Genomic DNA, 26482 nt, shown 5'->3' on the forward strand with positions numbered 1-26482 from the left:
GGCCAACAGCCAGTTACAGAGGGAGCTGGTTAGCAGTGAGGCTAGCTTTAACTTAAGCTAGATTCTCAAACTAGCTGCAGGAAGCAGAGCACATTGTGGCAATGCACACTGTAACACACTTTGAAAACTAAGCAACAGTACTAGAAGGAGGGGGGGGGGGGTCATGCAGAGGTTCTCTTACAAAGTTGTCCACAGAACTGTCTTAAAAGGGAATGGCTGAGTGATAATGAGATTAAACACTTCAACCCCTCAAAAGCTATTTTGAAGGACAAATGTCTATTCACTGCTTAATCATCTTCCACACTAATTCTGCTTTCAACAGCTCTTAGCATACACACAGTGGGTTTCTTAGGGAGGGCAAGGGTAAGTAACTCCCTAAGTTTGTTACAATGAAAACTGCTAAGGATGCTAGCATTAGGACTTGGCTAACAGTCATGTTCATGCACTTTCATGAAAGTGCAAAATGATCTCTGCAGAGTAGCAACCCTAAAGCATACAGATTCTCTATCATCTGCCTTCTGGAAGTTGTATAATGCAAAAACCGAGCTGCCGGCCCCCTTTCCATGATGCAGTGGAAAGTTTAGCCTGAACAGTGCACCTGCCCAACCCACTCTCTCTCCCCCCCCACCCACCCAAAAAAAAAAAACGCACCAAAAAAATCCAAACTAAATCAAAGCCTCTCCTGTAGTAGTATTTACAGCTATAAACATTCTAATAGCATAGTGCAATCATAACCATCTTCATACACAACAGTTCGCATTGCTGTAAGTACACAGCAACCTCCTACTGGGCCAGGAATGTCTATTGCCAGCCCAAATCATCTCTCAGCTCTGGACTCCCCACTCCCAAAGTCAAGTTAAGGTCAGCTGCAATTATGGAAAAGTAGAAAGATCTCACATCCAGTGATCGACTCAGTGTCAAAGCAGAGCTGCTTTGTATCCTTTACTGACTTTACTCCCCAGAGCATAAGATTGTGGCTCACACATCAATCTCAAGCATTAGCTACGTTCTAACCACAGGATGCTATAAAATGTCATCAGTTTTATACTTCAAAAATCATTTTCAAGGTTGACACTTGATATTACCTCTGTTGCTTTTGGCTTACCTGTGACACTCCCCCTGGCACCTGATTTTCGAGAAGCTGAAATGAAAGTTGCTCTGAGCATTTAGAAGCAGCACATGGCAGACTACACAAAGGTACTAGTTGCACCTGGGATTTACAACCATTTTATTTTGCACACATTGAAATCAGAAATCCTAATTTTCGTTTTCACCCTTATAAAAATCTGAATACTCTACTGCACAATTTGGCCCTCTCCATTAAGTGTGCCATCTTCATTCTAAAAATATATAAGCATTGCTATTTATAAAAGAAACCTCCCACAAAAGTGCTCTACCACAACCAGGTACATGTCAAGTTTTAAAAAAGTCTCAATATCAAAAGTAAATTAAGCCTGTCTTCAGAAAACTTCTCTACATTTGATACACAATTATATACAGTCAGTCTTGGCTTTAACATATTAGATCTTTTTCCTCAAATTAAGACTTCATTATCTGAATCAAAATTCACAACTGTACACACAAAAACAGCAGCAACAAGACTGACAAATTCTTCTGAAGGGAAGGGCTAAGACCTCACATATGGTGTTTATGCAACCAAGCACATTGCTGTATAATTTTCCCTTATGCAACAAGGGTACACAAATGGCTGTCCTCAGGGCTTGGCTGAGGCAGCTGGACAACAGCTACAGAAAATGCAGGCAGCAGGTGCATTTTGAAGAAAGCAGTCGCTCTTCCCTGCAGAATTCAGTACCATTGCTATAGCACTGCTTCCTCCAAGCTGTGGTACTCCTAAGGCAAGGAGAAGAAATTCTGTAAGAGGAGAGAAGGGGCAGGAACAGGCTGGCCCACCTCTTTCCCTGAAGCATTCCTAACCTCTGCCAGCAAAAGGGCTCTATCTGCATCAGATCTTAAGTGCTCTCTAGGGCAGGAATCTCCTTTGTGGTCCATTTTAACTTTACCAGCTTCCCCATCTCTCAGGAATTTCATGACTCATTACCCCTGTCCCCCTCCCAGCTGCTGCCTGCCCCAAGGGAAGGAAGCTTGACTTGAAGCTAGAGCTGGTTGAATTTTTTGGGGGCGGGTGGGAGGGGGAAAAACGCTATTTTCCCTCCGAAAATTATTTTGCAGAAAGTTTTCAGTTTTTCCAAGAAAATTTCAATTTTCCCTTGGGAAAACTGAAAGTGACTGCTCCACCTGGAAGGTTCTTGTCGCTCTCACTTTCTGCCTGCAGAGAGGAAAGTGAAATTAACAAGAGCCTTCCAGGCAGACGACCAGCAAGATGAAATATTCTCCCAAAATGAAGGTTTTCAGAATTTGTGTCTCAAACAAATGTTGAGGTTTTGTTTTCTGGCTAGCTCTACTTGTGGCACCAGACACCAGCAGTAAAACCCTTAAAAAGGAAGGAAGGAATGGGCTTGTTTTAATACATAAGTGGTCCTGGATTAAAACAGTTTCCCCTCCCTTCAAATTAATTCTCTTAATACAAAGAATGAAGCAGCAGCAGCTTTAGCAGCCCGTCAAGTACACAGTAACCTGTAAGAATCAGCCGATGTTTCATGCATTCCAGTGTGCATTTTAAGTGAGATCAGAATAGTCTTCTTAGCCAACTTTAGATGTTTCCTAGATTACACTTTATTCACTACACCTCGCAGCTTAGATGGACCACTGATTTTAGATATGTAAATACTGAATTATCTATGTAAAAAGTAATAAGGCCCAATAAAATATGATCCAGCTTTACTGAGGCTCATCTAAATTCAAGGTCAGCATTTCAGTAGTCGCAGTCTTTTCTAATTCCAAGGCATAAGGGTTATACTCCTCCTCAAGCTTTCTCTTCCAGATTTTGACTATAAACAAAGAACAGAATATTAGTATGAAAGTAACTTTAATTTCTCCCAGAGTATCACACAGGTTCCCTCCCCCCCCAAGTTTAGTATTCATAGACAAGCCTACTTAAGCACTGAAATGCTCAATCTCCCAGTATGAAGGACAACATGAGAACTGAGGGAGAAATCAGCATGTAAGGGGGACGCTTAAGCCAACACACTTTACAGCACCTGCTGGAAGACAGTCCCCCTGGAGAAGTTTCAACTTATCTAACCCTATGTTACTTGCCACATTCTAGGAACTGATACAGACCCGTTTGCCTACTGCTGTTTCAAAGTAATGATCTGATGAATAACTTTCTAATGCTATATCATAAGCACATCTTATTTACAGATCCTAATATGGACACACAAAGTTATACACAAAAAGGGATCATTCCTTCAGTGCTTCAATGCAGTTACCTATAGGGTTGAAGGCCTTCATACAGCATAGAAATAGTTTAGGACAGAAAGAAGAATCTTAGACAACTGAAGCTGTAGTAGCAAACTGTCAAACTATTTAACCAGAATTTAGCCAGTTTACTTGGGCCAACTAGTCTTACAAGTGCCAGTGGAATTTTAGCCACAAATGGTCAGGAGCTCTGTTACAAGTCTTATCTGAAAGCAGCATATGCCATCTACCACCAGGTGGACTATTTCAGAAGTTATTTAAAGGAAGTGTGTCATCTACAAAGGATACATTCATCTACATAGCAAAAGCTGTGCACAGGTTAGCCTACCTGAGCTAACAAACTCAGCTAGCGTGGGTAACTTAGTAGTGAAAACAGCGCATCATGGGCTTCAGCGCAAGTAGCATAAGCCCAGCACAGACCCTGAGTACACTTGGCTTGCTAGCCTGCTCTATGCTGACTTCACTGCGATTACTACCTGCGCTAGCTGGATTAAATCCAGCGTAGATAGTCTAGCCCATGCAAAGCTTTTGCTGTGTAAACAATAAAACTTCATGAAAAACTAGGTTTTCTTTAGATGTCTCCCATCCAAACAGCAACCAGGTCTGACTTCAATTCATGAAGTCTGCTAAGGTCACAGCCCAAAGTGATGTTCGACCTTCCTAACCAGACATCCTTAGTCTGCACTGCCTCAGGAAGATTCTGATCAGAGGAGAATTTTAGTACAAAGGAAGGAAAACTGATTGAACACAAAGAATAAACCACTGAACACTCACTGTAATTTGGTACATCCTCATCAGATTCCACATGGGGCGTTTTACCGGTCTCGGACAAGCTCTTCTCTTCATATTGAGTGGTTAAGATTGTGCTGTGTTTTTCACTTCCTCCCCCTTCAGCTGCCTCTTCCTCTAAAGCTGCCACCATATCTTTGTATGCATGCCTGGCTTCCATCGTCAGTTCTACCATTTTGTGAAAGTGGTCCTAACATGGAAAAAAAAAAGTAGAGAAGTAAGTGATAAGAGAACATGAAACACTATTATGGCTTAAACCATATTTCTCTGTTGAAGTGTGTAAAGATGTAGGGTACAGTTTTTGCACCCCTTCTACTCAGAATATTAAATAAGCACACAAGCAGGCAAAACAGAATAAACCAGGTACTTGGATTTTGTTTAGTAACTGTTTTATCTTGTTTTGGTTAATGATAACAGGGAAATACATCAAGAGACTTTCTGATGCTGTGAGGAACTCAAAGGTACACTTTTAAGCAACATGTGGTTTTAGCCACACATCTGACATGTACAGCTATAGTGTTTTTATAGAGTGCTTTGAACTTAGTGTTATAAATACTATTTTTATTATGTACCAGTTTGAAAATGTAGTCCCCCGCCCCCGCAAAGTTTCATTCAAACTAATATTCTACCAGCCAGAAGAGGAAGATTATTCTAGATTTTCAAGTGTCTCTTAATAACATTCAGTATCCCTCTCTGTCCCTAGTTGTTCTCCCAATTAGCAACAATGTTGTTGGGGGGGAAGGGGTTGGGGGGAGGGGGGGGCTGCCACTAAGCTGCTCCCTCCACATCTCTCACCAGGTATTTAAAATACCTGTTATCCTTAAGAGTAGATTTGGGTAAAGAAGGGGCAGAGAGCTGGCCAAAAATACATCTGTGAACAAAGCAAAAAAGGAGAAGGTGCTGTGGAAATAAATGTTAATTCTGTATAACATTATAAAGCAACTGACCTGTCAAGAGTATAAATACAGAAAATGGAGTGAGAGAGACTGACTGACTAGCTGCCTCGGAGTCAGGTCTTTATTGTATACATAATACACACAGAGTAATATTAAGTAAAGGTATAAACAAGTGTCTTTGTTCAACTCACCTGAGCACCATCATAGCTGAAAATTCCCACCACACTGACAGGCACTGCTTTGTTCACACAACGTCCTAGAGCTTTGCGATTGAGAGCAAAGACAAATGGGATATTCTGTTCACAGGCACAGTCAATAATGGTATGTAGAGTCTCATCCAACCCACCTGGAACAGACAGAGAATTGAGAATGAGACTATTCAAAAAGTATAACTGGATTGAATAAATGATAACTAAAAGGCATTACTGCCAGAAGTCCCTTAGTAAAAGCTACAGGTTTAAGATGCAGCATTTAGAAATGCCAGAATGTATGTGTTAAAAAAATACTTACGAGTGTGCAGTGCACAGAAACATTACTTGAAGCTCAATAGTGTACTGTAGGATCTGCTCATCTAGAAAGTTAGTCTGACAATTCTCCCTTTGAATCAACATGAATCTTCAGATAACACTGCTATTAAACTCCAAATTTTATTACATTTGAAGAACAAAGATTGGACTGACACACCAGCACCACTATAAACAGTATAAAACAATGCAGTGTGGCTAAAGATGAAGTATGGCTGTCAAAAAGAGAAAACTTAAAAGCTAAGTCACTTCAAGATCACAGATCAAAGACAGTGACCTGAACAGTAGTTACTTATAACATTTCAACAATACATCAATGACAAGTTGATAAGTCTTCCAACCAGTCATTTGCTTTCAGATTCCTTAGAGTGAACAATCTGATTTACTTTTCAAGGAAGGCACCAATAAATCACTGGTCTTCCATGGCAGTTTTCTCCAAGTGTAAGATGTGGCCCTCAAAGGGTACTACCATCAATATAACAAGTCTGTTCTAGCATTTATCTTATGAAAATAAAACTATTTTTTGTAAAACATTTACCCTTTGACTGAATCTTTTCACAGTTTGGAGAGATGATGACACATTTCAGTTTTTTCAACTTCAGGTGTTTCAAAACTTCTCTGAGCCCCATAACAAGTCTGCGTTTTGTCTTGGCCTTCACTGGGTCTTTCTGATACAAGCGATCTTGGAAACGAACCAGTTCTTTTAGAAGGTCTGTCACACAACTATCAACTTCTTTACTAAGTACCTGGCTACAGTAACTGGAAAAAAGAATCAGTTGTTTAAGTGTTAAATATTCTGCAATCGCAAACATAACTGCATTCTCTCAAATACACGCTCTAGGTACAGGACAAACATTTTTCTCCAGGTTTTTCAGTGCATTGAAAGATACAGGGAGGTTTGTTTCTTGACACGTCAGCTCCTGTATCAAGTTATACCGAGACATGCAGATCAAGATAAAAGACTAGCTTTGCTAATGAAAGTTTTCCCTAGGTCACGGCCTATTTTCACTCATAAGAATCAAGAGATCGCAACCATATTGTAGAAGTGCTAGTTGATTTCTATAGCACTGTCACTTATAACAAATTGAAAGTTGGAGCAAGAGCCAAAGGCAAGGGACAAAGTCAATTGTATCACCATTTTACTTATCTCTGGTCCAGATCATGCCCTTGTGATCTGCCTGTGGAGGGGGATCCACAGAAAGAGGAGATGCACCTCATTCCTCTTAGCATCCAGTGGAAATCAGTGTGGAAAGTTAGGCTGTGTCTACAGTAGAGACCTTACAGCAGTACAGCTGTACTGAATCAGCTGCGCCACTGTAAGGTCTCCTATATAGCTCTCTATGGCAACAGGAGAGAGCTCTCCCGTTTGCATAATTAAATCACCCCTACGAGCAGTGGCAGCTATGTTGGCAGGAGAGCATCTCTCATTGACATAATGCTGTCCACACTGGAGCTTCTTTTGTTGCAAGTTATGTTGGTGTAAGTTAAGTTGGTCGGGGGAGTGGAGGGGGAGCGCGTTTTTCCACACCCGAGTGACAAATTTTATTGACAGAAGTGCTAGTGTAGACATAGCCTTAGATAGCTGCACTGAAGTTCCCCCCAGACCTCCTCAACACTGGTAACCACTCTAAAAAAGGGTTTGGGGGACAGCTGTAGTGAAGGGAACCCCTGGCACCATGGAGCTAGGCTACCAGAAAGTGGTGGGATAAGTGGCTACATATTCATAGGGTCTTTGTATGGATGGTCCTGTACCCCACAGATCCAAGATCCACCCAGATCTCAGCACTTTGCAAGTCAGACCCTTGCTTTCTTGCTCTGGAGGTATACTGGAACCCACTAACTATCCGCACACCAAAAGAATGCAGGGGTAGTCAACAAGGGGAACCAAAGAGTTCCTTGCCCTTCCCTCCCATGAAGGGCGAGATCTGGCCCCCAATTTCTAACCATTACTATCCTTACAACTGAAACTAGGGCCTTGGCTACACTTGCAGCTGTACAGCGCTGTGAGGTAAACCTGTCTTCGTACAGCTGAGTAGGGAAAAGCGCTGCAGCTGCCAGTGCAGTGGTGTGGCCACACATGCAACATTTGCAGCTGTGTTGGGAGCGGTGCATTATGGGCAGCTATTCCAGCATTCACGTGGCTGCAACGTGCTTTTCAAAATGGGGGGTGGGGGGGGAGAGAGAGAGTGCTTTTTGGAGCACGTCAGCTCTCTATTTTGCAAGTTCCAAACTCCTGGCCCCCTGCTCATTCATTTACTCACTCAAAGCAAGCTGCAAACTGTTTGCTTTTCTCTGTGGTACGAGCGAGCTTTGAAACCGGCATTTCCGCATTCTTGCAGCCAGTCACAACAATGGAGAGGACTGGCCACTTGACAAGGTGATTAGTACAGCGCTGCAAGTGTTTACACTCACACCCGTGAGTGAGTCGTAGCCACTCCGCTGCAGCTGTTATTCCTCTTGGAGATGTGGAGTACCTCCAGCAGTGTGCCCAAGGAGATACAGCACTGTAAGTGGCCTGCACTCAGTGAGTTACAGCGCTGGGGGAGGCTGTACAGCGCTGTAACATGCAAGTGTAGCCAAGGCCTAGGTTTCATATTGGTTAGTCTTATATTTCAGTGGGATTTTTTTTGGTAAAAGAACTTTATTTACCATTTCAGATTTACCTCAGTAACAGTTTAATGGACAAGCCCATTAAAACAATTCAATGAAAATCCAAAACAATGTAATCTAGATGTAGAAAAGAATCCTCCACCCTGAATACCAAGCAATAGAAGACCTCTTTGGTTGAGTAGCCCTGAGCATATCCAGACCTATCTGCCATTTCAGTGAAATGTTGGGTTGCTGTGGACCCAAGAAATTTGTTCACTTTAAAAAAAGCAATTAAAAGTCCCTTTTTTTTTTTTTTTTTACATTAACTAAATCTTGAGGCATAAAGAGGCTGTGGTGCCTTTTTGAAGAATGAAGATGAAAGCAACACTTACTAAACAGTTATGTCAATGGCAGAATTTCATTTTTCCTATAGTGGATCTTTGACCTGCTGTTCAAACACAATAACCAAAGTTTCTCGTTAAAAGGAAACATGCACACACAGCTGCTATCATAACAACATTTGAAGTGTTTGTACAAAAGGGCAACTAACTTGTCCCCTTGATTTCTCCATGCAACACAAACATGTCATCTTGCTAATCACATTCTGCTTTGTACCTCTCTATCGTTTTGTCTGGCAGGAGAAAACAAAGAAATATTCTAACCATAAGAGTGTTTTCAGAAAGGTGAAAGAGCCCTATTTCTCTCTCTCTCTCTGTACAGTAAAAGCTTTTTTATCTGGCATGTTGGGGGTAGGGGGGGGGTGCTGGTAAGTGAAAAATGCTGGTTAACTAAGAGGGAGGGAGTGCGGGGCTGGGACGCGGGCTCTGGGAGGGAGTTTGGGTGCGGGAGAGGGCATGGGGCTGGGGAGGGGTTTTGGGGTGCCCAATCGGGGGGGGGGGGGGGAGGGAGGGTGTCACCTTGGGCGGCTCCCTGCAAGCAGTGACCTGTCTCGGCACTACTAGGCAGAGGCCCGGCAGGTGGCTCTGCGTGCTGCCCTCGCCTCGCCCCGCCCCGTGTGCTGGCTCCACAGCTCACATTGACCAGGAACTGCCTGCCACGCCTCCGCCTAGGAGCAGCAGGGACAGGTCGCCGCTTGTGGGGAGCCACCCGAGGTGAGTGTCCCCTGGATCCAGCATCCCCAAACCCCTCCTGTGCCCCAACTCCCTGCCCTGAGCCCCCTGCCGCACCCAAAATCCCTCCCAGAGCTCACATCCTGCACTCTCTCCCATGCCCCAACCCCCAGCTCCACCCCCCCCCGAACCCCTCGTGGCCATTCCTCTGCCTAGGAGCAGCAGGGACATGTCACCCCTTCCGGGGAACCATCAGAGCCAGTTGGGAGACTGCCGGCCCCACGCCAACCAGACTATAAACTGGACTTTCTATGAAGATTAGAAATGCCAATTTAGAGAGCTTTCTGGTTGGTACAGGGTCAGATAACAGCTTTTACTGTATAACTATGTGATTTATTCCACATTATAAGCAAGGTGTTTATGTTTCTAAGAGTATCTGCTCCTCCTTCCACGATCACCAGAGAAGAGGAAGATAATAGGTTCAGTGACCACAAAAGGATCTGCCTTCCTAGCCTGACTGACGACATATTAGTACTGCACTTGCTGCTTACTGAGATGTCACTTATTAGGTGTTACCCTGCAGGAGAGTTGAAAATAAGAATTCAGAGTTGTGAGTTTAAAATTCAGTTAGCATTTCAAAGGAAGTTACGTCAGTAACATTCTGATTTGAGCAATGTCCTGCCTGTGGTACCGTGGTACAAAGGAAGTGCCAATACTAACAAATACTTACTCTCTAAATCTCCTGCTATGGATTTTTGGAAGGCTGGAGTTTAGTTGTGTTAGACTGGAAGAACTTTCCGTAGAATCCTTGAGGTCTTCACGTTCCAGGAACAGTTCTGAACTGCTCTGAGCCACAGAAACTGAGGTTATGGGAACATCTTCTGCTATGTCTAAGCATAAAGAAATAAACTGTTGTATTTGTGTTATGAAAGACAGACGAAAAATTGAACTGATCTATAAAAGTGAGAATGTAACTCAAGGACTCTCCTACACAGAAATAGGATAGGTAGTTCCTACCAGTCCTGCTTTTACCTGTTTCAGGGCTATTAGGATCATTTCTAGTACTGAAGTGAACGACCCAGCAAGTAGTATTAAAATATGACCAGGGTTCTTTAGAATCTTTTCCCTATAGATTCAGATCTTTCAATTTTAGACAGGTTTGACTAGAAAACAACGCAGCATTAGATAAAAATTCACTGCACAAAAACTTTGTCAATGCAGAGTTATGGCTGGCAGTTCCTTGAAAACCAGGAAAGGAAATACAAAGTTATGGTACACACCAGCCTTTTTCCAACACTTTTAGTCTGCCCACTGGACCTGCAAGATGCAATATCATAAGTGTCACGGCTGCCCTGTGATAAACAGATATGAGGAATGACTAAGTTAGTGTGCCACTGTACATGGTGTGGTGTGTCTCACAGAATTGTATTCTCATTCATCTGTATGCACTTCCAACTGCACTTCACTGTGTTAGGGACAGCTGAATTTACAGTGCAGAGATTACTTGCAGCAGGTTGCCACATTTCCCACTGTAATGAGGAGAGGTCCATCTGCTTTCTGGGCTAAGTTATGTCAGTTGTGCAAGTAAAGGAGCACAACAGTCTATCCTTGCCATAGGGATTTGTTGCAGTCTGCTAGCATACATGACAGTGCACTACAGAGCAGAGGTAAGTGCAAGTAATATTCCAGAGGGAATCTACAGGACAAGGTTCAAGGGGTTGGTGACACCTGGTAACACTGGCTGCTTGGAAAGAGCAGATGAAGTGGTTGAGCATACACCGGGTATAGCCAACTGCTGTTCATTATGCCAACCTAACTGCAACTTCACCATTCTCTGTTTCTCTTATCATACTCATGCTATGTCCCCACAGTGCTCCATATCATCAGCAAAGATAGACTGCTATGACATCTGTCAGGTGTTGCATAGGGCATCACTCAAAGAGAACAGTTAAGGTTGAAGGGCAGTGCAGGGCTGGTATGTACTTTAATTTTGTATTTCCTGGTTTTAAGAAGTTTAAGTTTAGCTGTAGTAGACATTCTGGAAGGGTATGAGACACTGTCAATCAACCTTAACACTCCATCAAACTTTTTGAGCACCAAATTTCACTTGTTTGAGGTGGTGATGGTGGTGGTGAAGGGGGCACAAGGCGGCTTCCTGGGAACACCTTACTTCCACCTCTCCCCTACTCTTGTTCCTTCCATCCACCCAGTAGAATTGCAGGCACCATGGGGAAGAAGGAAGGTGGTAACTGATAGGCTGTGAGAAGCACATCTACCAGCTGGAGTAAGCAAGGTGGAGTGTAGGACAAGCCCAGAACTTGTACTCCACTTCAGTGACTGGGGAAGTGGCTTTGCATAACTCTTTTTATGCTAAGAGGATTGCAGAGGTGTGAAGTGGTTAATTCATCTCAACGTAATGTTCTCAGATAAATCAGAACACTCCATGGACATGAATACAGTCCGATAACTCTGAGAAGTGTGAATTGACCTATTCATCTTAATGGGTGTTATCCTCCCACACTATTCCAAAATCTACCCCGCCCCTGCTGAAGTACACCAATTTTCAAAAACAACAAGGAGTCTGGTGGCACCTTAAAGTAACAGAAAACCTCACTTCTTCAGATGCATCTGAAGAAGTGAGGTTTTTACCCACGAAAGCTTATGCCCAAATAAATCTGTTAGTCTTTAAGGTGCCACCAGACTCCTTGTTGTTTTTGTAGATACAGACTAACATGGCTACCCCCTGATACTTGATACCAATTTTCAAGACACTCTCACTATGCTCATGAGTGTTCAAGCTCTTCATGGGGTAGCTGTACTTGAGAACCCCTTGACAAAGTAATTCCAACTTGCACCACTATCTGTATCCCTGACTCTAATGTGGCATTAGTAATATTATGGATGATAGTGCCACCACAGTTAAGGTTACACAGCATTTCCATTCTAACAGTTGTAAAAAAGAGCTACACACATTTGGGTTAGAGTATCATTTTTAAAAAGAGTTTGTGCACTGCTCAATTTTTCTATAGCAATTTACAGGGAAAAAAATACAGTTTGAGATTTGCTGTGACTGTTTTGAAGAGGACAATGTGACTACAATTTTTCTAATGTCTGACATTTCCTTCAGATCCCTTTTTCTAGGAAACACCACATCACTAGGAAATAAAATTGATAAACATGATCCCTTGTTTTGCAGAGATGGGATTAATTATTATCAGTTGAAATTTGTTGTGTTAAGTTTTCACGATAAATTAAAAAAATGCTCTTTTGACTGATGCTAGCATCATGGTTTTACATTAGAAAATGTAAATTTTACACCAACAATTAAAATACGGCTTTCTATTACGGGTTCACTTCCTAATGCTCAGCAACCACTGATAATTCTGACACTGATGAGAGTTGCAGCTACTCTCTTTTCTTTGCTCACACTCAGGCTATTGTTACAAGAGAACTGGACTTGACACAACCACAGCCATTTTGTGCACTTAGCCACCATTAACTGCAAGCGAGAATACCAGAAAGTCAGGAATAACTTGAGCTTTGCATAAACATGTGAAATAGCTGCAGTGGCAGCTTTGCTAACAAGGACAGACTAAGTGACAGATTCATGAGAATGGGAGGAAGTGTGGATAACTGACCTTGGACCTGGGTGTCTATGACCATGAGTTTCTTGCTATTATGACTAGGAGGTGCTTTGGTGACAAGTAGAATTCTGAGTTTTTTTTCCTGATGCTAGGAAAATTGTTAGCCCACTAGGAGAACTATTGAAGTGAATTTGAAACCATTTAAGTGTTTAATAGCCAGTTTTCCAAGTGCTCCAAAATCTGCATGCTTGCTTGAATTGTTTTGGAAATTGCTGTGACCAGTGGAGGCCTGAAATAGGGTTAATTTTTCAGTTTGAAGATTGTTTGAGAAACTGTTTCTAGAAGTACAGCCCCCCTAAAATTGATTTCTACAAGCTAGGAGGCTGACATCTAACTCCCCAGCGACTAGGAGGAAGGCTGGTCACCAGAAATCTGCTGCTGACAATTCATCACCATCTCAGGTTTTGGATAACTAAGTCTGGATTGCTCTACACTATTGCTATTTTAGATGTGCACTTCAGGCTTAAAAGAAAAAAAATCTTTGAGTGAAAGCACTCTTGTGTGTACCAATCATTTATCGGACGGAAGAGGTGGGTCCCCCCATTGATTTATTTCCTGAAACCACCTGGGAAACGAAGATTAGTTACCACAGTTTTGGGCTCAGAAACCCCTGGGTAACACTATGGCTACACGTACACTGCTGCAACACTTAAGTATAGCCACTCATTACAGCAACAGGATGGGTTCTTCAATTTCTATAGTTAAGCCAGCTCCTTGAAGTCAGGTCTATACTACACGCTTACTTCAGTATGAAAAATCCACTCCTGAGCAATGTAGTTATAACGACCGTAACCCCCTGCGTAGACAGCGCTATGTCAGCAGGAGAGCTTTTCCCACTGACATAGCTACCGCCTCTCCTGGAGGTGGAGTAACTAATCTGACAGGAGAGCTCTCTCCAGTCGGCTTAGAGCATCTTCATCTAAGCACTGCAGCTGCACCGATGCAGCGTTTGTAGCGTAGACCTTCTCTGAGAGACAGTAGCTAAGAAAATGGAAGAATTCTTCTGTCGACCTAGCATTGTCTAGAGCAGCTTAACTATATTGATCAGGGATGTGGATTTCACATCCCTGAACAATATATTTGTGTTAACTTAACTTTTTAGTGTAGATCTGGCCTCAACTCTATTGTTCATGGAATGGGTGAGGAGCATGTGGCAGGATTACATTACCCCAAGGCTACTGTTTACTAGAGTCTTCCATCTTCCTTCGTTAATACTATTTTCCATTACAATACTTCTAAAGTAAAATATAAGTATGCATATGGATTTTAGAATAGTTTGAAATATAGCTCTTAAACGATAAACTTTGCTCTCAGGGTAAAATTTCTAAAAGGACCTTGGCCAAGAGTAGACAGTCAGCAACTAATGTGCACACCACATCAAGAGACTGCCAAAGGCAGGACTCAAACTTATAACACATGGGTACTATTCAGCTTCAGTGGCCACATCATCACCATGAGCCACCTACTTACTATGATATCAGGCTGCTTGGAAAGCCTTTGGCTTCAACAGAGTGCTTCCTGCTGCACATGAGCAAATGACTTTCTGTAGCTTGTCAATGTGGTGTGGGCAACATTGTAGATCAACTTTTAGTCTGTATAACTTAAAACACTGGTTTCCCAAAGCAACAGTGGTGCCAAACACCTGAGATTACCTGCTTAGGATGGATATCAGAGCCATAATGTGAGCCTCAGGTGCATGCAAAAAAAGTTGTAAGCACCATACAATTTTGATGTCATATGATTTTAGGGGGCTGTACTTCTGGAAACAGTTGCTCAAACAATCTTTAAACTGGAAAATTAACCCTATCTCAGGCCTCCACTGGTCACAGCAATTTCCAAAACAATTCAAGCAAGCATGTAGATTTTGGAGCACTTGGAAAACTGGCTATTAAACAGTTAAATAGTTTCAATCTTCATTATAATTGATAAAAAATGCAATTACAAATGCAGGGGAAGTTTAATTCTCTTTTCATATGTTCAAGATTTTCAGAGAAATTATTTAGTTCAAATTTAAAGTCTCAAAATGTAAGATGCATATTCATAACATAATCCACATTATTCTGTACAGATTTAATTGAGAATAATGGAATACAGTGAAAGGGAAATGTAGCTGATATATAAAAATCCTCAGTAACAATATGATTTATTAGCCTGTGGGGAGCAGTTTCCTTTTGGAAATGGTGGAAGTGGAAGCCCCGCTGAATACCCCAGACTAGACAAAACAGTTAGTGATCTATATTGGCAGAGGAACACATCAGATGACCTAAGAGAGGCATAGATTCTCTAGAGACAGATGCAAGCTAGGTAACACACTTCCCTTGGAGACTCCTACAATGTGACAATTTGGGCAATCTATGTACAATTTACAAATTCTGTTTGATATTGGAGACTCTGCATGCCTATACCAAACTTTCAACTTCATTTTCAATGTAGGGCTTGTTTGCCTTCTCTGCTATCTTTTGCCTCCATATTGAGCTAAAACCCACAGGAATTGACAGAAGAAATTCTTGCATCTGACACAAGGATAACACTGGAGGGTTGTTAAACTTTGCTGATCATCCATTCACATGGAGCACTCTTGGACAAACTACCACCACCCACAGCAAACCTGTCTTTCAAGTGTGAATTCTGGGGTGGGGGTGGGTATCTGAGCGAGAGATCCTTTCCCAGACAAGGCAGATGGATGGGGGTGAGGAGGGGGAAGAGGGAGGGAGAAGAGGGAAGGGCAGGGTGGGGATACCTGACACAAGGGACTGAAGTTTATGAAAAAGGGTCACTCACCAGCCATTTTAGAGGACGCTTGTGCAAGACCGCAGAAGAGCACTGTATGCAGGGGTTACAGAAAGGGGGAGAAGAGACCAGGAGCAGAAGCAAAAAGCTGGCTGCAGGAGCAAAACAGACTCCATGATTCAGAGATGTCATGGGTTGTAGGAAGTGGATCCTTAACAGTGTAGAGGCCTCTCTCTGAAGCATATTTTGGGCTTAGGTCAGAATGGTGAGGAAACTGAGCAGGGAAGTGTGTGTAGATATTTTATTGTTTTTTCTACATCTGCATGTTTCTTGTTCTAGCTAAAGTAAAATGACTGGAACCCTTACAAAGTCTGTAATCCATGAAGAAGTGAAGTATAAATCCAGAGTGCCCACAAGGTTGGAGCTCTGGGAAAGGGTATGCTTAAGCTTCTAGGGAGTCTGGGGGGTGTCAATGCTAGTCCTGCGCTTAGGACCCCAGGAAGGCAGGACCCCATTTCAATGGACTGGTAACAGACAGAGCCAGTGCACATAAGTATGCCAGAGGGGTCAAGAAACGAGACAATGCTGCAGCCTACTCACACCAAGGGAAGCTTAAGAGCACACAGGCCGTGTGGTAGGACCCAAACATGGCAGCATGGTGAGCATCCAGGAGGAGGAGCTTTACCAGGGCTGTGACACAGTTACAAATACAGTAAATCCAACATGTGTAGAAAGGAGGCAACAATAATTATACTCGCAAATATACAGCAGCACAGACACAGGGTATCAGCTCTAACAGTTGGGCTGGAACTGTACTCTGCAAAAAAACACTTAAAAAATCCTCAGTGGAAACCTGAGCTCTATACTAACCTTCATTTCACAAGTCGTGTGTACGAGCTTTTTAAAGCAGCAAGCGCAATTACACCCACACCACCACCTACACATTGTATTGTCTACTCATCAGAAAGTACCACAGCAGTGTGACATTGCTAATGTTGTACCCAGTTAGCTAGCTCTTTAAAAAAAATTAAAAAGCCTCCCCCATACCAATAAAAAAAATAAGACATTCATCATCAGGAAATACCTGTTTTGGTATCCTGAGTAAGTGTCTGATCTTCAGTTGTGGATTCTTCACACTGATGAACAGTATCTCCATCATCTTTTGGAATCGTTGTCTGTTCTAACAGGTGCTGTTTTCGCTGTTCTCTCTCTTTCAAAATAATCTTAAAAATTAAACAGTTCAGTGTCAGGCAGGCACCAATACAATCAAGTTTCAACACCAAGACCAATTACACAAACACTAACTCCACCATGTCACTAAGGTTTGAGTTTCATTGTAGGTGTATCCCCTCACACCAGGTTCAGGCAGCCTGATGTCAGAGTAAGTGTAAAGACTCAAGCCAAAAGCCATATAGGCCCTAGCCTGCCTCTGTATCAAAGGGGAAAAGATGAATTTTCTGCCCCTACATTAACACTTTCTAATGGCTACCATCGTAACTGGAAGAGAAACTTCTGGTGGCCAAGTACAAGGACTGAGAGAAAAGCTGAAGAGCAGTGATGAGTTAGAGCAAAAAGTTGGCACAAAACAAAGGGGCAGATAAAAGCACTAAAGTATGAACATAAAATGTAAGAGTAATCCAATTTCATACACACTTAAGGTACTTTGTTGGATTGAAGCTTTACTCCCTCACATCCTACTATGTAAAATCCAGTCAGTCTGTAGTACATCAGTGTTCCTTAACTGTGGGGGTGAGGCAGGGGGGAGGGAGGAAAAAGAAATCTGAGGGGCACAGAGAAGATGAAAGGAAAGGAGAGTGGTGGTACAGGGTAATAAAGGAGAGTATTGGGGGTGAGGAAAGCTGTGTAACACTCGAGCCAGTTTGATGACACATTACAAGTGTGCTGCTACAGCTAGAGCAGTGGACAGCTTCTTGGAATCAGTCATCCCTCCCTGTATTTGCAACAGCCCCTAGCTTGCTATGCAGCAGGTAACATGTATGGGGCTACTGGCTCAGTTGACTGGTCCAAGCTTTGTGACCACTCACACCACAGGGCCCAGTTGCAAAAGGGGGAAAACAAGTCTTTATTAGAGGGGGGAAAACCAGAAAAAGCAAACCAGATACTTCTATTACAATGGCTCCTAAATGTATGAAACACTGTACAGCAACAAAAACAAAAACAAACAAATAAACAAGAGCCCACAAAACATTGTTCCCACCCCTTAAGTTTACAGCCTGAAACTGATAAAGGGTGGTGATGTCCAAGGCAGCAAGTGGCACACGGCTTGTTAGCTATAATTTTTATATTGTACAATTTTCAGGTGAACTTTAGCAGTGCAGAGTTGTTATTAAGCCATCCTAACTGGCTCCATGAGGATCTCCTTGGACTAAGGAATGCCAGGTGATATTGAACTAATGCTATGCCACTGGCCCCAGTATAAAAGATGCCCAAGAGGTATGGGAAGGGGCCTGGATGTCCTTATATTTTCAGCTTCCGTAAAAGCTCCATGGGCAACCAGGCAGAGATTAGAGAAACTTTCAGGCTGCTATAATTTATGCTAGGGATCAGACCATCGTGTCCAAACCTGCACTGAGCACAGCCTGGCTAAACTAGAGAACTTGGTATTTAATACGTTTCCCCATCCCAAATATTTGAATTTGAGCACCTTTTCATACATACATAGTCCTTGTGCTATGAAAGTGGCTTGAGTTAGGAGTAGAGAATACTGATTTGGAACACTGAATAATATATTTAGCTTGATCATATACAAAGACTTTTTTTTTTAAATCAAAGCCATCTAAAACTGAATTTGTAGCAAGGCTAAAATCCAGATTAATACATTTAACAGATGGTGATATGGTTAAAGAGAATAGTAGAGCTATTTAATAAAAGGTAATAAATTGGAGCACCTTTTTAAGAGATGTTGGTTTCTTTGCTTTGGGGACTTCTCTCTGCTTTCCTTTCTTTACCAAAGGAGCACTGGAGTCCAATGGATTATGTGGTGTCTTCCCTTGACTTAATTGTTGATTTTTTGTTACTGTTGTAGGTTCTTTTGAAAGCAATGGTATGGCACCGCCAACTGAGATAAGAGAGTTTTCATCAGACAGCTGTAACTCAATGTTAACATCTGAACAAAATCTAAGGCAAATTTAGTGTTTGGCTGTCATTAGTGTAAATGCAACAGGTCCCCTATCATATAAAGAGAGTTTTTATGCAATTTATGAGTTGAGGGGGAAGGGGCAGGAGCTTTAGTCTGTCTCAGCTCCTTCCCAAAAAAATATTACCTCACCCATCTCTATTATACCATCAGCTTAATTAGCTCTGATCTCAATCTCAAAAATATGGAGAAGAAATTAAGCTAAATATTGCAATGCAGGCTACATTCAATATCATACCAATCCAATTTGGGAAATTTTAGGAAACCTAGAAGTTCTACTAGACTTGTCATTTGGGATTTTGTCCTCTCCACCTCCACAAACAGATTCTATGGTAGCTTCAACGATGTGCTAGAGCTTCTAGAATTATTTGTTGTGAATAAGTTAAATGTGTTTAACCTCCTCCACCCTTCCTATTTGTGAATTGCTTGCAAGCCAACACCACCCAATTTCTACTGGAGAATAATAAATGAATGAGATATCTAAGGTACTTAGATGGCTCCCATCATCATCTCAGCATTTCACAATCCTTAATGTATTTATCCTCATAATGCTCCCATGAGGTAGGGAAGAATGATCCCCATTACAAATGGGGAACTGAGGCACAGAGACAGTAAGTGACTTGCCCAAGGTCACACAGAAGTCTATGGCAGAGCACAGACTGCACCTGGATCTCCCAAGTCCCAAGCTAGCACACTAACTACACTAACCATTGGACCATATTTCCTCTAACATGCTCCCAATAAGAATTTCTAGATGCATCAAGTCTGTGAAATTTTCAGGATCTGCACAGAAATCATTTTACCTTAGTACTTCAATGAATAAGACATCAGAAGTAACAGCAGAGTGAACTTGTTATATTTGTTCCTGAAAATATTTCAAGTCACTTTTTGTATCTCTCTACTTAGAGCTTTCAAGGGAATTTACATAGTATCTTCCTAATATCAAGCAAGTTACTCAGAGCTGATTAGCTACTGTGCACTCAGATCACTTAAAGCTGATACAAGACAGCTTCTCTTCCCTTTGGAGAGAAGACTTTGAATTCTTTGACCATGGGGATGGTGTTGCAAGAAGGAGAGCTGGCAGAGACGGGCCCCACCTAACGAAGAGAGGGAAAAGCATCTTCGCAAGCAGGCTGACTAATCTAGTGAAGATGGCTTTAAACTAGGTTCACCAGGGGAAGGAGACCAAAGCCCTGAGGTAAGTGGGATATATGGAGATATACCTATCTCATAGAACTGGAAAGGACCCTGAAAGGTCATCGAGTCCAGCCCTCTGCCTTCACTAGCAGGATCAAGTACTTATTTTGCCCCAGATCCCCAAGTGGCCCCTCAAGGATTGAACTCGCAACCCTGGATTTAGCAGGCCAATGCTCAAACCACTGAGCTATCCCTCCCCCCTACCTGTTTGTTTTCCAGGCTTCTTGCATTTGCACATATGCACTCAAGATAACTTGCGGATTGTCCTGCTTTCTCAGTAAGAGGCAGGAGTCCTCCCCTCTTGCGCTCTCCTGCTCATGCTTCCTCTTTCTTCACGAACAAGGTCAGCTCCCAGACTGCTGCACTGGGCAGCACAGCATGAGGAGGAGGTGACCAGCCCTCTGTAGAGAAAGAAGTGGTTCAGGACTATTTAGAAAAGCTGGACGAGCACAAATCCATGGGGCCAGATGCGCTGCATCCGAGGGTGCTAAAGGAGTTGGCGGATGTGATTGCAGAGCCATTGGCCATTATCTTTGAAAACTGATGGCGATCGGGGGAAATCCCGGATGACTGGAAAAAGGCTAATGTAGTGCCCATCTTTAAAAAAACCGAAGGAGGAGGATCCGAGGAACTACAGGCCAGTCAGCCTCACTTCAGTCCCTAGAAAAAATATCATGGAGCAGGTCCTCAAGGAATCAATTATGAAACATTTAGAGGAGAGGAAAGTGATCAGGAACAGTCAGCATGGATTCACGAAGGGGAAGTCGTGCCTGACTAACCTAATTGCCTTCTATGATGAGATAACTGGCTCTGTGGATGAGGGGAAAGCAGTGGATGTGTTATTCCTTGACTTTAGCAAAGCTTTTGATACGGTCTCCCACAGTATTCTTGCCGCCAAGTTAAAGAAGTATGGGCTGGATGAATGGACTGTAAGGTGGATAGAAAGCTGGCTAGATTGTCGGGCTCAACGGGTAGTGATCAATGGCTCCATGTCTAGTTGGCAGCCGGTATCAAGCAGAGTGCCCCAAGGGTCAGTCCTGGGGCCAGTTTTGTTCAATATCTTCATTAATGATCTAGAGGATGGCGTGGACTGCACCCTCAGCAAATTTGCAGATGACACTAAACTGGGAGGAGTGGTAGATACGCTGGAGGGTAGGGACAGGATACAGAGGGACCTAGACAGATTAGAGGATTGGGCCAAAAGAAATCTGATGAGGTTCAACAAGGATAAGTGCAGAGTCCTGCACTTAGGACAGGAGAATCCCATGCACTGCTATAGACTAGGGACCGAATGGCTAGGCAACAGTTCTGCAGAAAAGGGCCTAGGCGTTACAGTGGATGAGAAGCTGGATATGAGCCAACAGTGTGCCCTTGTTGCCAAGAAGGCTAACGGCATTTTGGGCTGTATAAGCAGGAGCATTGCCAGCAGATCAAGGGATGTGTTCATTCCCCTCTATTTAGCATTGGTGAAGCCCATCTGGAGTAGTGTGTCCAGTTTTAGGCCCCACACTACAAGGAGGATGTGGAAAAATTGGAAAGAGTCCAGCGGAGGGCAACAAAAATGATTAGGGGGTTGGAGCACATGACTTATGAGGAGAGGCTGAGGGAACTGGGATTGTTTAGTCTGCAGAAGAATGAGGGGGATTTGATAGCTGCTTTCAACTACCTGAAAGGGGGTTCCAAAGAGGATGGATCTAGACTGTTCTCAGTGGTAGCAGATGACAGAACAAGGAATAATGGTCTCAAGTTGCAGTGGGGGAGGTTTAGGTTGGATATTAGGAAAAACTTTTTTACTAGGAGGGTGGTGAAGCACTGGAATGGGTTACCTAGGGAGGTGGTGGAATCTCCTTTCTTAGGAGTTTTTAAGGTCAGGCTTGACAAAGCCCTGGTTGGGATGATTTAGTTGGGGACTGGTCCTGCTTTGAGCAGGGGGTTGGACTAGATGACCTCCTGAGGTCCCTTCCAACCCTGATAGTCTATGATTCAGGCTAGACTAACTGAGTTGAGAACACAGCCAAGGAAGTTCTTCAATATAAAGGTGTGTGTAGGTAGAGCTAAAGGTTATGTGCTGCTTCAGATCCAGGAGTATGCATAAAATTCTGAAGCTCCTATACATCTGTCACAAACTATGCATATCACCTGTGTATTCATAGCCTGGAGAAAGATACTGTTGTCATTTGTATATGGTTATAACATTTTGACAAGTAGCCCTTAGAGTCAAACATTTTACCTTCATACATTAATAAATCCAAGTGTATTGTCTTACCCTCTAACAGTTAACAGATAATAAAAAATAAGGATATTGCTCAATTTAAGTACTCAAGAACCAATCAGCTGATGATTTAAAACTTAAACTATGATGTAAGGCAGATCACAAGAGATTACTATTTGTTGTTTCTAGGACCAATTAACATTTAATAAGCTCTGAAGCTGTCAAACAAGTCGGTAATTTAACATAGTTAAGATGTGATCTCCTTCCAGTTCTTTAAGATGACAAATGTTCTTGTATATAAACATCCTTTATAAAATTTAAAGCTGTTTAATTACTATGACTGAGCCATTCTCTCACTTTCACCATACTCTGAAAATGAAGTATAAGGTAGAAAGGCAATAATGTGGATAAACGCTATCTTTGTCACACTATTAGATTTCTGTGACTTCCTATTCTCTTTACTTCTTTGCAGCTATATCAGCTGTTAGCATAAAGGTATTTCACAACCTATAAGCCAGACTCAAATTTTGGCTCAGTCTCAAGTGATTTATTGTGATCACTTGAGTCTCAAAAAGTTCTTGATGATGCAATAGCTGTCTTATCCCTCCTAGGTACAGCCAAGACAGTCTTATCCCTCTTAAGAGACAACACCAGGTCCAAGTAATCTAATGTAATTACTACATAGCAGACGCTATGATTCATGATGCTCTACTTCCTGCTACATCACTCGCCCTGTCCCCACCCTCCGATCCACACTAAAATTATCCTCATGCAAGTACTTTTTAAAACTATTCTGGGATTTAGGATTAACAATTGTAGTTGCTAGTACCTCTCCAATATTATATTTTGGCTGCCTTTAATGCTAGGAGAGATTATACATAAAGTATTCCAAGTTCTCACAGTGAACAAAGATAAAAAATACCGATAATTGATATTTCCAGTTATTCATTTGAAATCTCAAGAATGGCATGGTTTAAAAAAAGTTTGAAATTAATTTTACTGTATTTAGAGTTCATTCAACTCAGTACATGGTTTCCACAATTCCAAAATAACGAGAGAAATTCTTAATCATTGTCAAGTGATAGAAATGGATTACTACGTTTTTCCTACTTGAACTAATGTTGTTAAGTGCAAGTTTTCCTTATAGGCGATCTACAATGCAATGTGTTGTGCCATTTTTGTTTCTTTAGGATATATAAATAAAGCCTGAAAGCATTTCTTTCCCTCACCATAGCCAGGTTTTTGCTCATTTTTTACTTTACAACTAACAGACACTTCTTACAGTCTTGTCTTTTGTTTTTGCCTAGATAACTCTTTCACGAACCAGGGAATTGCTGTGGGAGTTCTCAGCCCTCAGCTGAAAGGGCTGGGATGGAACGGTTTCAATCTTTACCAGAGAGCTTTTCTTCCAAGAGACTGGTTTGTCAGGAGTTTCAGTTAAATCAGTATTCAAAAAAATGAAACTGACTGAAATTCTCTTTGCTTTCATTTGCTCAGGTTCCAGTCTTGCCTCTTGTAATGTCATAATCCTATCAGTTCTCCAATTGTCAATAAGGCAGACCTCAACCAAAGGGAGAGCAAACAAGACCTGACAGTTTTAAGTTTTAAAAACAAAAGCAAAATGCCAAGCTGAAATAGACTTTGACTATCCCTATACATCATAAACCAGAATAAAGACCAAATATGTCCCCTCTTGCCAACTTTTCAGGTTAATTTTCAGTCATCTTTCCGAACCATCTGAAAAAATATTTTCCAGCTAAATTGTGGTTCTTCCCTACCTCCATCCCCATGTTATCTATCTTAACTTCTCATATATAGCTTGCTTCACTTTGATTTTCTTGTCTATCACAAATGTGAAGTATGTTTCTTCAATTACCACATATTCAAAGTGAGGTTATTTTTAAATTTCCCATATTTGAAACCAACACAGTTGACATGAAAAAAGGAAATCTAATCATAGCTTGTACCTGAAAGCACCACAGGTTTTGAGGACTGTTTTGATTTCTCTGCATGTTGCTTCTGCTCCAATACAGCCAGCATGCCTCCCAAATCCAACTTCACTGGAATCTGACTCTTCTTTCCACTGCTCTTAGAAGCTTCCTAAGGAAGACAGGAATAAAACAGGTGTTGTCCCATTTCAGATTTTAAGAGGCTGCATTTCTTGTGACATACAATATACTACGGACACATTCATTCAGGAATACTTGTGTTTAAAGATCAAAACAAGTTAAAGTGGAAAAACACAACAAATCTTAATGTTTTGGAACAGTGATTGTTTTGGATTAATGATGTATGTTCTTTGACACCTACTGAAACACAGCACCAAAGATCTCTTTACACTAGCATCAGCAGTCATTTCACAACTGAACAGGCTTCTGCTTTGGGAAGTATGTCAGGTACCTTTTACTAAAGGCTTATTTATTGGAGTTACTAATTTTACTTCAGAAACATATATGATAAATAGTTGATGCATTTTTGGTTTTAGCAGCTGTTTTTCAGCATCTGGGCCTGGTGCAGACACCTCACCCTTCCCAATGCCTTTCTTTGAAAAGAATTCTCTAGTGATTCCCACTTTATGTGCCATCATCTGACAAAATAGCTTTATTTTCCTGTGTCTCAATCCAAGAAGGTGGGCAAGTAGCCTCTTCCATGGCTGGCACTATACCTCTTCTATCCAGAGACAACATTAATTTTAAATCCAAAATTTATAGAAGCTGTAAATGAATAACCTAACAGAGGCAGACACGTGAAACTTAGGGTACGTCTTTACTACAGCTGTGCTGCTGTAACGTTGACACTTCATCCATTTAAAAAACTCTTCTGGTGATGTAGGTAGTTAATCCACTACTCCAAGAGGTGGTAGTGAGGTCAACAGAAGAATTCTTTCATCAACCTAGCTGTGTTTACACCAGGGGTGAGATCAACCTTACCACTGTACTCCGGGTGCAAAGTTTTTCATAGTCCTGACCAACATGGCTAAGTCAATCTAATTTTTAAGTTTAGGCCAGGCTTAAGGCAGACAGTACTAACAAAATGTTATTTTATAGATACCTAAATAAGACACAAGAAGATCTCTGCAGGACCATGGTCCTCCTTGATTTCTGTACACAAACCATGCCAGAGTAAGCAATATGTCCAAACCAAGGTTACCTTCCTACATCCTTGTAACTCTTTCTTCCTTCATAGCACCAGCCATCATCATTTTAGTAGTGTACCAAACCAATAACAAGCCATGCCAGGAAGCAGGAGACTAGGGCATTCTGATATACTTCCATTACCAGAGCTATGCTACAACCTAGCTCTGTATGGCTGACTACTAGCTTGTCCTACTACCTGTTTGATATCAAGTTGAAAATAATTTTGAAGAGCCCACTGAAACAGTAAAAGCATTTCTCAAAGTTTATAGAGAACAATATAGACCCAGTAGAATGCTAATAAATCCATGTCAAGCTTGATCCAGCAAGAATTTTTTGGAATAAGACAGCTTATGTCACTCTCTCTTATGTCTTAAAAGGTAGCTTTGGGGCAGCACTGTAGCCCTAAACAGAAGTTGCTTTCCTTCCACAACTTAAAAATGATGTGCCTATGGTTGGATGTAGAAAGGAGAATATAATCTCTGGGTGTGCAATATCCTTAAGACTCCAGCTCAAACTGTTCCTGAATTCTTAAGACACTGGTTTAGGATAGGGCATGTCATGATCAAATCAGATGGGCTAAGGGGACAATCTCCAATACAGTAACTCCTCACTTAAAGTCATCCCGGTTAATGTTGTTTCATTGCTGATCAATTAGGGAACATGCTTGTTTAAAGTTGTGCAATGCTCCCTTCTAACGTTGTTTGGCAGCCGCCTGATTTGTCCACTGCTTGCAGGAAGAGCAGCCCGTTGCAGCTAGCTGGTGAGGGCTTGTAACCAGGTTGGACCGGCAGCCCCCTTAAGTTCCCTGTGCTGCAGCCACCCAGCAGACTATCAATTGCCCACAGTTCAGCTGTCCCTCCCCCCACTGCCATGTGCTGCTCCTGCCCTCTACCTTGGAGCTGCTCCCAGAGACTCCTGCTTGCTATGCGTGTTCATGCTGCCTTGTGTGAGCGGCTACATTAACAACAAGGTGTTAACCTTTGAGGGCTCAGCCAAGTGCTAGTTCATCATTTAGCAGTAAGGCATTCCCTGGGAAATATCCCTCCCTCTTCCACCCTCTAACTTCACCACCTCAACCAAGCTTCACAATCATCATAGCTGTGAACAGTATTAAATTCTTTAAAACGTATACTGTGTGTATATCAATGTAATATATAGTTTTTTGTCTGGTGAAAAAAATTTCCCCTATTTATATTAA

General features: G+C 42.0%; 1 protein-coding gene across 15 annotated transcripts in view; it reads right to left on the minus strand.

Moving 5' to 3' along the window:
* Positions 1-1211: 1211 nt before the first annotated feature.
* Positions 1212-26482, minus strand: part of SECISBP2 (SECIS binding protein 2) — a 50260-nt gene continuing 24989 nt past the window's right edge. For all 15 annotated transcript variants that reach the window (XM_024101164.3, XM_065550398.1, XM_065550400.1 and 12 more), the window contains 8 exons: positions 24115-24247; positions 18491-18660; positions 16666-16804; positions 9938-10097; positions 6087-6307; positions 5216-5370; positions 4114-4318; positions 1212-2909 (listed from right to left, as the gene is read on the minus strand). In XM_024101164.3, coding sequence (XP_023956932.2) covers positions 2800-2909; positions 4114-4318; positions 5216-5370; positions 6087-6307; positions 9938-10097; positions 16666-16804; positions 18491-18660; positions 24115-24247 — 1293 coding nt within the window. In that variant the 3' untranslated portion in view covers positions 1212-2799. The remainder of the gene's footprint in view (positions 2910-4113; positions 4319-5215; positions 5371-6086; positions 6308-9937; positions 10098-16665; positions 16805-18490; positions 18661-24114; positions 24248-26482) is intronic.

The sequence above is a fragment of the Chrysemys picta genome, chromosome 6 (genome assembly GCF_011386835.1).
Source record: "Chrysemys picta bellii isolate R12L10 chromosome 6, ASM1138683v2, whole genome shotgun sequence".
In the NCBI taxonomy this organism is placed as follows: Eukaryota; Metazoa; Chordata; order Testudines; family Emydidae; genus Chrysemys; species Chrysemys picta.